The sequence below is a fragment of the Eurypyga helias genome, unplaced genomic scaffold (genome assembly GCF_000690775.1).
Source record: "Eurypyga helias isolate BGI_N326 unplaced genomic scaffold, ASM69077v1 scaffold6419, whole genome shotgun sequence".
In the NCBI taxonomy this organism is placed as follows: domain Eukaryota; kingdom Metazoa; phylum Chordata; class Aves; order Eurypygiformes; family Eurypygidae; genus Eurypyga; species Eurypyga helias.
Genome location: NW_010272658.1, coordinates 42,726 through 55,268, shown reverse-complemented (window position 1 = coordinate 55,268; position 12,543 = coordinate 42,726). Strand labels below are relative to the sequence as shown.

The 12,543-nt window shown below is 38.0% G+C and overlaps 1 protein-coding gene across 1 annotated transcript in view; it reads right to left on the bottom strand.

Annotated features, from left to right (window-relative positions):
• Positions 1-12,543, bottom strand: part of SLC7A2 (solute carrier family 7 (cationic amino acid transporter, y+ system), member 2) — a 23,371-nt gene continuing 10,828 nt past the window's right edge. Inside the window, exons 4-12 of the mRNA XM_010159194.1 lie at positions 11,530-11,695; positions 10,875-11,011; positions 9,998-10,220; positions 6,841-6,977; positions 3,552-3,654; positions 2,299-2,504; positions 1,823-1,989; positions 781-889; positions 1-188 (exon numbers count right to left, since the gene is read on the bottom strand). Of these exons, the coding sequence (XP_010157496.1) occupies positions 1-188; positions 781-889; positions 1,823-1,989; positions 2,299-2,504; positions 3,552-3,654; positions 6,841-6,977; positions 9,998-10,220; positions 10,875-11,011; positions 11,530-11,695 (1,436 nt within the window). The remainder of the gene's footprint in view (positions 189-780; positions 890-1,822; positions 1,990-2,298; positions 2,505-3,551; positions 3,655-6,840; positions 6,978-9,997; positions 10,221-10,874; positions 11,012-11,529; positions 11,696-12,543) is intronic.

The window sequence follows — 12,543 nt, the reverse complement described above, 5'->3', positions numbered from 1 at the left end:
TTAACATTCACTTGTCCTTTCATGTGCAAGAAATTGATCCCTTTCGTTTGCATTTTCAGGTTCATCCACTTCTTCCACAGGGCTCTTTTCTTGCAACCCACTGTTTTCTGAACAAGAATCATCATCTCTGTCGCTACGATGACCTTCAAGACTGTGCCTGATGCCATAAGCAAAGTAAATGAGGAAGCCTTCCAAAAGGAAGAAAGAAAAGTTAATAGGGTTTTCAGGCAAGTAGTGCATCAAAAAGTAGTTAGTTACTGCTCTCTGGCTGAACATATTTTCCAAAACAAGTTTCTTCTTCAGGTATCTGGAACAGAGCTCATGCTTCAGGTCTTCCCTGTTTTTATGGGAAGTGCAGGCACTAAATCACAGCTCATAATTTTTGTGTAACTTAATGCTTTAATAGGTCATGGACAATACTATCACTAATTTATGTCTAGATAGAATTAATAAAATCTTCCAGATCTTAAAGGAGAATGACTGATGTACTGGGAAGAAAACTGTTACAAACAGATCTCTGCAAAATTTTAGCTATACTTACTAGGTGATAAAAATGTGGCTTATTGAAATTAGTCCTGTAACTTTGATTCTTTCTATTACCCCAAAACTGTGACTGCAAAGGAACACCCCTTCTGAGGCATGCTCTTGTGATCAGCACTATCAACTGACTTATGAAAACACAGACTTGTTCAAATATTTAAAGGAAGAGAATAACATGTTCTAAGATGGGATTCGTCAGTCCTAATGTAAGAGGTGATTGAAATGAACAGAAGTACCCACCAAGTGTCATCCAGATGCTAAATCTGATCCAAGTGTCTCCACTTAATTGTACCATCAAATAAATATTTACCAGGATACTGAATGATGGCAGAAATGGCAATAGCGGAACCTAAAAGGAAATATTTAAGATGTCTGTAGCATTAAATGTCATTTCTTGCATGTCACACTTCAGTTATACAGAAGTGACACGTCTGCTAACTAAAAAGAGTAGGATTTTTTTTTTTCCCTTGAAATATAGTGAAACTTTCTTTCTCACTTAGCTTAACCACTGGCTTCTACATATCACACTTTAAAAAAAATTATTTTAAAAAATATATTCCCTAAGGCTGTGAAGGAAAACTTCCCGGTTTGTGCTGAACATATACTAATGAACCTACAGCTGAAAAATATTATTTATTTTTATATATTCCTTCTTTCTGAATTGCCTTCCCTAATTCCACCAGATTCCTTGACCTTCATCACTGTACTTCATCATTTCCATTAAATAACTGACCTCAGAACATTAAGTGAAAGCCCAAAATTAAGGGCATATACTCTGGGCGGTGCAAACTGTTTTCTGGCCAAAACACTGCACACAACACAGACAAGTGACTGCACACTAATCTGTTTCTGAATTATTTTCTGGCTTCTAAGTGCTTAGATTGAGGTCTAAAATTATTTGGGCCTCAAGCAATGTGCACTTTGGGGATGTGTCTCCAGGAATACCTGGAAGACCTGTGCTGTCAGATGCACTGGTTCACACCAACATCAGTGGGAAGGCCATTTCCTGCAGCCATGCTCCTATGCATGCCATACGTTTCAGTCTGCGGCAAGGAAACCCTTTCTCTAGTCCTGAGAAGACCTGGACTGAACTGCACATGCCGGTGATTCAGTCATAAGCATCTGCTACCGCCCTCACCCTCACTAAAAAACCTGCTCTAGTGGCAGTGCAGTGATGGAAGATTGTCTGAAAAAGGACCGTCTCACTCCCTGCCCCCCTCCCACTTGTTACAATCCATCCAAACCTCTCCTTAGAGAATGGGATAGAAAATATGTTATTCACCATGAAGGCCACTTTCTGCTGGTTCTGAGGTTGCCTTTGGATGAGGAGAATGGTAACTATGAAAAATGCCGCCAACACAGCAAGAAGGCCAATACTCCAGGGCTCCAAGTTAGCAATGAAATGAATCCGGTAAGTAGTGAGGACACTCAAGCCACAAACCAAGAAAGCTGTGTGAAAAACAAAATGATGGAAGCAGGAAAGAGGTTATTTAATCTCTGCATTGAAGAGGATGTGACTTTTATGAAGAATGACAGTAGGTCTTCAGCGTAAAACGTTATCACAAGAATGTTTAATTAAAGGCAAATATAGCAGACTACAGATTAGATCCATCATAAAGTATAAAAGCATTTTGCAGAATGACACATGAATTATGACTCAAAGAAGGCATGTTATCACTGGATTTTTAACTCTGTCTTTAATAAACTTCCATTATTTAGGGTAATGCACTGTATGAGCTTGGACAGCTGAATACTTACCTAGGAGACCCACTAAAAATGTAACAGTAGTTGCAGTCTGCTCGGTAGGAAAACTGGATGGATTAATCAGGGCCTGAAGACTGAAGCGATTATCTTGTATCATATTTATCTGTGATTCACTTACTGCAGATTCCCTTTCAGATGCAGCCAAAGCTGCCTTTTCTGGAGAATATTTTGGTTGCTCATAGGTTAAACTGGGTTGGTATCTGTGCATAAAACAAATGGGACAGTAAAAAATAAAGCTTATGTTGGGATTTGAAGCAATGTGACTCTAGCACTGTATTGAAATACTAAATTCTTTGCAGTAGACATTTAGAATTTCCCAATTTATAACTGCACTGCAACAGTATATATTATTAGTCACTGTCATACATAAACAAACTATGGCAACTCACTTTTTTGCCGTGTTTATTTTGGGATTTTTTGTGCAGGTTTCTGGGCTACGTGAATGCACCGATGGGTCAGACCCATTTGACCAGTCCCGCACAAAAAGAGGGGACAGGGTCTGGTGGTCAGTGGCAGGGCAAGGGCAGGGGAGTTCCTTTCTGACTTCTATCCCATACTGTAAGAGGCCTACTAACTGGCATAAACTGAAATTTCACATCTGCTTTGTTAGAGTTTAAGTGTATTTTAAATATATATATATGTAAACCAAGTCACTATGGGGTAGAATAGTCTTCGCTTTTAAAGTGTAAATTATTACAACACTGAATGTGAGCTGAGTTTATGCGGCTATATGTTTCAAAGTTAATTACTTAGCTGTAAGTAATACAGACTAACTTTTAAAAATAGCAATATGTATAAAGTGAGCTGTAGCTACCAGTATATCAACATTATTCCATAGCTTTACAAGCAGAACAGATATCAGAGTTTTATTGACAAGTATTCATAAACTCACTCACTGAGAGATAATATTTGCACTGTCTTCCTGGGCTACCACATCTTGAGACACTGTCTAGTCGTACATTTCTGACTAGGGTAATACAAAGCAATTATTGGAACTTGTTCATCCTGTGTACCACACAGGATTTCACTGGAAGCTTTGACTTGACTAACTGCTGTACTGATATGACACTATATCCTTGTTTTCTTTGATGAGTCACTGCCTCTTAGTAATCATTTATATGTGTACAGCTAATTTTTAAACACTTAGCTACCTAGCAGAAAAAATACTCTGTAAATGTTGCTTCTGTTTATGTACTGACCAACACAGAGTAATACACAGTGGAATACGGAGGTTGTTTTTGACTTACCTAAGAATGAGGACACAGGTTGCCACAAGCGAATAAGCAAGAAGTGTACCAATAGACATCATGTCCACTAAAGCCTTTAGGTCAAACAGAAATGCCATTATAGCTAAAAAAGAAAATAAAGTGCAAAATTTGTATGAGGCTGACACAGAATCACAGATTCAATTTAGGTTGGAAAAGACCTTTAAGATCAGTGAGTCCAACCATAAATGCTGAGATTAAGACATAGAAAGGTCTAAGATTTTTAAATCTGCCCACAGTGTAAATATATATTGTTCTACCGATAGCGTGAAATCATGGTAGTCCTTAAAAAAACATTTTTGAAGTCATGGCCAACATTCCCACACCTAATTCCCTACAGTTGGGAAGCTCGTTCATATGGCACTGATGAGCCGTACAGTCATGCTGCGTAACCAAGTGATTCGTATTGGACTTATGCGGACATAAGCATTTACACACATGGATTGTTGAACTGGGGCCACATGTAAAACACGTTTTTATAGAATAAGGTTCAGATCGTGCAACAGAATCTCACCAAAGCTGAGAGGATGAACCCACTGCAAAACTGGGGAAAATGATCTGACCCACTAGGCCACCAATATGTGAAATTTCTGCTGCGCTGAGAAAGAGTTCTGTGTAAAGAGCACTTTCCAGAGCCGTCTCCAGCAAAATAGTTCTGTGGGGTTTTAAAAATTTATTATCTTACTAAAAAAAAAAAAGTTAAGTTCAAGTGGCCTTCAAAAAGGCCAGCAAAATCTCACAAAAAGTAGTATTCTTAAGATCACTGTAATCAGAGGCAGAAACTGTCATGATACTGACAGTGATTACAGCAGTCTTTGTGTTTATAAAAGCTAATGCCACATTCGTTTGGAGATTGGGGAATGTCTTTTTTTGTCTATGCTGTTTGCACACAGACACACATAGCTCACAGAGAAACAAGCACAAGCCAGCACTAAATGAAAGGCTAATGCGAATTGATTTGAAATATATGTGGCCAAAGAACCTCTTAAAATATTTGGTTTTTTTTTAACATTATTGAGATGCAGAAAGAATCTAAAAAGACTTTTGAATCACCAGCCATCTCAACACCAAAGGAAACTATTACATGTAGCCTTTATACACGGCAGGCATATGCACAAATTTTTCTGTATTCAGAAATACTTATATATAATGTTTATGTTATGTGTTTGTTAATACATTTGTAGACAGGTGTGTAAGTGCACAAACACACATGTCCGTGGCATTTGATCCTGAAGGAGAAAGCAAGACATGATTGTCTGAAAGCAAGACTGCTGTGTTACAGAAGTTTTACTCCATCTGGCAGTCTCCTTCTCCAATGAAGGAAGGAAGACCATCCTGTTTTCTTTAATGGCAGCGGATGTTCCTAAATCCAAGAAGTCATTTACGGGATAGATTTCTGAACACCCCACTGCTTTGCATAGGTAAGCAAAGCTGGGGATGAACAGAACCTACTATACCCTCACGTACAGTAGCTATATTCCATCATTAATCTTAGCCTCAAAAGGCTACTCTGTAGCCCAGAATATGCTTTTACATTAGTAACAAACTGAAAAATACCTGTAGATTTCTGAATAAGTGGGGGGGGGGGGGGAAAAGACACAGAATCACTTTTCCACCTCTCTTAATTGTAAGAAACAATGGCAGGTCAATTTGTGGTGAAGAAACCTTGGCCTGACATCAAAGCATTTCGCTACATGCAGTTTTGCAATCACGACTGCCCGGTGTGAAAAGCTACGTCGCAGTAATAACCTGTGACAATTGCTTCAGCTGTAGTCTTGACCTGACAACTTTAATTAAGGGGCCAAACGCCTACTCTCCTTCACATTTCTTAAAGCTGTGAAACTATCCATGCTATGAATGGATAGGAAAGTCAGGTAACATAAGCTGTTGCATGCACCCGTAACCGCCCTGGAAGAACAATCTATGACCACACGTTACCAAATATGCATGTTTTTAAAAACAGAAGAAGAAATTACTCCTTCTCCATCAGGAGAAGATAAAGCTGTCTTCAGGCGGGCTGTTGACACGCCAAGTTGCCCCAAGGGTGTAAAAGAGGTTCCAGGCTGCGGCAGAGCTGTAGCCAGGACTGTCTAACTACACCGGTTTGTAACCATTTTCCTTCTCCTCACCATTACTGTGATTTCAGATAAAGACGTTCATGTCATCCCGCATAACTGCACTTCCAGATTATTATAGGGGAAAAAGGCAGTAACATGAATCCAAATAATATAGTCAAAACACTAAAAGTAAGTCTAAGCAATTAGTGTGTATTGTAACCAAAGACAAAGGAACTGATAATAATGCTGTATGTGGGAACTATCCGGACAATGACCGTGCCTTCCCACGTTATTGTCAAGTACACACTGTGGGCAGTCCCAGTCTTGTGGCATTTGAGGATGACCCTGACTACAAATAACAGTATTTTAGCCTCAGTTCTGAACCACTTATTTGATACCAAGTTTAGCCAGGGATGCTGAATGTTATAAGGCCTGTATTTCACATCTGAATTCCTTTTAAGACTTATTTATTTGCCTTTGAGTTAAATACTTCTAGAGATTCCAGTTTTCATGGATAATTAGACATCCCACTGAAATGACAATGCACTTTGGGCACAACTACATGTACCTCTGCGAGAAGTATGGAGAAAAGTCAAACAGCTGTATGTGAAACATTAAGAGTTGGCAATAGCTCCCAAAATGCTGGTTTGCTAAAATATACGTGGGCACATATACACGTACATATATGTGTGTGCACACGTAACCCGCCAACACACACATATACCCCTCAGCCACAATTTGGTAAGGCTAGAAAAAACCAGAATCCTTCTTCTTTAGAGGAAAATTTTAAAATCTTGGTATTTTACACAAAAGTTGATCCTGTGGCAAACGTAGATATTTTTCTCATGTCTCACAATAAAAACGGTGAGTTATTTTCCCCCATTATAGATGTGATAAATACATAGGTGTGCAGCAGACAAGGAAACCCTGTAAGTAGAGCACCAGCCTGAGGGACCCAGATTAAGTAGCAAGCTTATTCACAATACAAGAGGCCAAAATTAAAAAAAAAAGAAAAAAATTAATTCTGTGACATCACCACCACCATGATTGGCATGATCTGGAGTTCTTACACCCTTTGATTACTCAGTGATTTTATTCCCCTCATACATGCACGGGAAGTTAACAAGCAGCCCTCTTCAAAAATATAAAGTACCATGCGCGTGCATAGAGTGCTTAAATCTCAGTTTTAAGTAACACGGGCTTGGAGAGCTTACCAGAGATGGCCCCTGCTGTCAAGGTGGCATAAACTGGTGCCTGCCTCTTACTCACTTTGGCAAGAAAACTAAAGAGTAAACCATCGCGTGCCATGGCAAACAGAATTCGGGGCAAAGGGAACATAGAGCCGAGAAGACTAGAACAGAAAAATGTATAGTTCAAACACAGGTTATTAAAAGCACAATGCTTTACTGGTAAACCCAACTACATAAAAAGAAAGCTCAGAAGGGTTAACGGGTTTAGGCTCTGTGTTGCTGCTCTTGGTTCTGATGTTGTCGGGTTTGGGTGGTTGTTTATTTTGAACCTAGGCTTTAAAAGCACTTGAGATTAACCAACAAGCACAAAATCTGTGGCAGAGAAAAGTTTTACTGGTAGCCTACTTTACCTGACAACCCTCAGATTTGATCATTTCAGCCCAAAGCAAATCAAAGCTGCGCAACAGTGGTTTATTTCCATATATGCAATGTGTTTAGCAGTGCACCTTTCTTTACAAGGATCAACTCTTAGTCTCACCTGCTACTGCACCAGATGATAGAGTAGCAACTACTGGGGTCTTCGTTTTGGAACTGATATGAGCTAGACATTTGAAAAGCAACCCATCCTTCGCCATAGCATAGATTACACGTGGCATTGGGAAAATGGATCCAAGAAGACTGAGTAAAAAGCAAACACATGCAACATGGCAAACACAGTTCATGCAGAGTTGTATCACGGACAAGATAAACAATGTTAATTAATGGCATGTACAGAAACAAAATTTATAATTGTAAGAGAAAACCAGAAAGCCCCACACCCCAAGATACTACAGATCAGACACACATAGGAATTTATTTTTCCTTGTAAAGTTGATTGCTGTTTATTATTATTAATTGCTAAATTATTATTAATTTAGGTAATGGAATTGCTTCACCTGAGTGAATTCAGATTAGCAAAATAACTCTTGCCATCACTGTAGTTCTTGGGTATTAGCGGACCAGGAACATGGTTCAGGTCACACTTAACTATGCAATTAAGCTTTAGTATTCCTGGAGGAAGTCTGTCAGTCAGCAGCAGCAAATCAATAAGCATTCGCAGCACCTTTTACACTCCACATTTCCATGTGAGGCTGCTGATTACCAGTAATTCAAAGTAAGCACCATACAGTTATACTTGGGCACATTATTTCTTTTGATTAAAGCACCTCTAGCCAAGCTTCATTAAGATTGCTTCTTTTTTTGGAAGAAGAAAAGCTAATTAATTTCCATTTGTTATTAGCAGAACACAGAAAGCTTTTAAATCGTTGATAACTCAAAGCTCTTTTAAACATGTTTCTTCAATTAGGTGGTTTTCTTCCCTCAAAGCAAAGTAGTTGTAATTAAGAAAACCAAAACCAAAGGACAAAAGGCAAAATCATAGCCAGTACAGCAAGCACACTAGTTTTTAACCAGGTGAATGGTTGCCTTTCTTCCTTCAGGGAACTGACTGTATCACTTAGAGAAGGCAGAGCTTTTACATACCGCAAATGCTAAGTACCTCCAGTAACGCTTGCTGAGACACAAGCTCTGAGGTTAGACACCATTACGCGTGAACTGACTTTGACATACAAATGTCCCTCCCAGAAATGAATGTTTCCTAAATCAGGGTGAGGATTGATTTTCAAATGAGGATGCTGTTGAAATCCACTGCCAAGTTGTTTGCTGTTGTGGCTCTGTAAAATTTATTCGTCCTACCCCTCCTTAAGTACATTCACATAAACAATGGAAATATTAACAAACATATTTACCCTCAAGAAACAAGCTCATGACATAACACAGTAAGAGGTAACTGTATGGACCAAAAGCAGTGATCCCAACTATTTTTCTTAATTATACCTCTAAAATTTTCTTTGAATTGTTCTAAACTGACATCAGTCAACAGACTGACAGATTAATGTCTCCATATGTGTAAATATAATTCTTCAGAATACACTGGGAAAAGAGACCATTCAAATTTTGCCATCTCTGTTCGTTTTGTTTTCCAGCATTAATTTCTTTAACCTAGTTTCTGCTTATATATCACTTTTACTATTTAACAATATGGAGGAAAAATTCAGTAAAACCTCCCAAACCGAGGGGATTGTGACAACAGAAAATAACTACAATCCCAGAATGCACTGTGTAACTATGACATTCTTCCGTCAGCCCTACCATATTTTTAACATCATCCTGGAACTATTTCCTTTCTCTACATCCTCCTACATCAAAATAATCCTTTCCTTTAAACCATTGTCCACAGTCAGTGTGCTCGTCTTCTCGAGGCTAATGCTTACAGGGTAATCTCAGAGTGCTGTTAGCATTATTGCTTCGACAGACCGGTTGTTCTCCTCTGTGGAAAGGCAGCTGGTATTCTTACCACTGAAGCTCACGTGAATGACTCCTTACCTACATAAGGCTCAGGTAGAAGATTAGCATCAGCATTTTTCTATCCCTGAATTCAACTATCAAGCAATTTTCTACTCTTTGAAAGTGTTTATACCACATTACAATTGGGCTGTGAAATATATAACCACATACTGCTGTATCTCATGCCCTCCCTGATTTTTTTAACCAAAATAACATGTTAATTTAAGGTTACATCCACAGTTTCACCAAGGGGAATATATTATAATATTTTCACAGGTATAATCTACATCTTAAATACCCACACAGAAACCTCAGGAAGGGATGATGTCAGAAGACAGACTGGCTACTGGAGGAAAACAGAGACGGGCAACGAAGATGAGAAGTGGAGCTAGTTAATAATTTCTTCAATTTTGCCTGCAAATACACAGAGCCCATAAAGCTGCTGAGTCATTGGGAGTGGACAGCAAGAAAGGACAAAATGGGTAAGGTTTATTTATCAGTTAAGAAAGATAACTTGCAGGTCATGTGTCTGAAAATACATATTTTAATTTAAAAAAGCTTTGGGGTAATAAGCCAAAGAGGTAGAGTTCAATAACAGTACAGTTGAAAAAAGGAACTTAAATTAATTCACCTACTGTGATCAAGACCTGCTTAAGTCTAAAATATGCTTATAATACTTCTTGCTAATCCTTTACACGGACTGAGCCTTCCAAATGAACGCATGAGGATATATTTAAATATGTCATATATTATGCATCAGCTTTCCCCAATAAAGTTAGTATTTCAATGTCTTTACCTTGTGGACAAAGCACAGAGAGATCCCACTGCCACAACGTATTTCGCAGGACCCCATCCAACATATTCAAATGCTACTGGCAGAGGACTTTTCTCATCTAGTAGACAGTATGGCATCATAAGTGTCAGTGCAGCTGAAACCCCAAAATAGGCCATGAAGCAGACAAGCAGGGACACCACAATTCCTATGGGTATGGCTTTCTGAGGATTCTTGACCTCTTCTCCTGAAAAAAGGAAAAAAAATACCCCACCAAAAATTCTTCCTCATTTCCAGCTTTCAAAGGTAACATCAAAGACAAATCATTTGTTAATCTAAGCCATGGGAATCATATTTGTAATAGAAGTTTTATACATCTGTATAAATTGAGTTCAGTGACACAGAACAGATCTCAGTATTTTGTTGCCAGAAATACCGATAAAAACAGAGCTAAAGGACATAAAATACATTTTGTATTTAGAGTACTCAAAGTCCATCATTTCTAGTTATTTACCTACAATTGATAACTTTGATGTACTCATTCCCTATCAGCCAGCCTTTAGGACAGGTACCTCATCTCAGAGAACTCTAAAAGTGAGCAGGTGATCAACATGATTTGGGCAGAAAAACTGCATACGAAGCACTTCCTGGACTTCGAAAGGAACAGTTAATTTCTTTAGAACAGGAATAAAGTAAGTAAAATTGCCTCCTTCCTCCCAGAATGATAGCCACATTCAGCAATGCCCCCAGACTCATTCTATGTGGGCAGAAGGAGGTTTAGAAGAAAGCAAAGGACAAACAGTAGACAGATTGTTTGTTGGTTTGGGGTGTGGTTTTTTTACTAAAAAAGAATGTTCTACATATATACTTATACATATATACACACACATAAATACTATACCAGTTGTCGCAATGCAGTCAAATCCTACAAAAGCATAAAAACAGGTTGCAGCACCAGCCAATGTTCCTGTGAAACCATATGGCATAAAGCCACCACTCCCATATATACTTGTCACATTCTCACAGGATAAGCAATTCCTATAAAGAACAAAAATACAGCAGAAAAATGAAATTTTTTTTATTATTGGTAGGACAAACACATGCATCTTCTTCCCCTTCCACTCTGGAAAAACATGCTAAAATGGGACAGACAAGAGTTCTGCTCTACAAAATTGCACGAGAAGACATTTTTATGTCAGTTGCTTGTAAGAAAGACATCTTACTCAGTTTGCAGCTAAACATATTAAAACATTAGTGGTACAGGCAACTCTTGCTGTCATACTCGCGTATTGCCATTAATACATGGCTTACGGACGAGAAGAGAGTAACCTCTCAAATGGCTACGGACAAGATTATTGAAATAAGATGATTTTTTAAAGGAAACTACAAACAAGAAAAAAAACCCCGATTTGTAAGGGAATAAAAAGTTTGTAATTCCCAGCAACAGAGCTGTTAGTTGCTATATTACCTGCAATATCACAAAAGCAAGTATAACAGAAAATCGCTTGGAATAAGAGCAAATAAATTGATTTAAAAAACAAACAAACAATAATTACTCTGTTAATGCCGTAAGGTTTATGAGATCTTCTTCCCTAATTTTCCAGTTGTGAGCATCTCCTTTCACAAAGCCAGAAATCATAACGAAGAGTAGGACCAAGATGTTAATAGCAGTGAAAATTTTATTCACCCATGCAGACTCTTTTACTCCAAAGGATAAAAGACCTGTAAAATAAAAATATCTTATAGATGTGAATCATCCCTTAAACTAATAAAAATGTATTTGAAAGAAGATATATTTGCAAGTACTGAATAATATTAAAAAAACAGCACTAGATTTTATACTTTTAAAAAGTGGTAGCACAGATTTACTAGTCTCTTTGGCAGCATGGTGATATGCATGGGTATTGGAAACCATAAAACAGAAAGCTTCTTTAACTGTATTCTTTAAGTATTTAAAAGTAGCCATTGTTACTTACTGCTTTTCTGAGATTCTGATTCATACTGCTATTTTATATGATGGAGCAAAAACAGACACAAGAATTCTATGCTTATTAAGGACAGATTGGTAGAATCTATTCTGCACAGAACAATGAGTCATTAAATTAATAAAAAAAGCAAAACTATTAGATTAATAATGTGTCCCGTTCACTCTAAGTTATTCAGGCATATCCACCATGTGTTAAGAGTCCTATTTCCTAGCTTCTTAATAAAACCTTTAAAAGAACTGCATGCCTCCTGGTCATGAACACTGAGATTCTAGTAAGAAGTCTGACACGAAATACACACACCTTAGGTTGCAGAGAAGTGCATTTAAACAACATGAAAGTTATTCGATCGGGATCTTACTGTGTCCTGTAACAACTGCATATCCACCATGTGTTAAGAGTCCTATTTCCTAGCTTCTTAATAAAACCTTTAAAAGAACTGCATGCCTCCTGGTCATGAACACTGAGATTCTAGTAAGAAGTCTGACACGAAATACACACACCTTAGGTTGCAGAGAAGTGCATTTAAACAACATGAAAGTTATTCGATCGGGATCTTACTGTGTCCTGTAACAACTGTTAAGT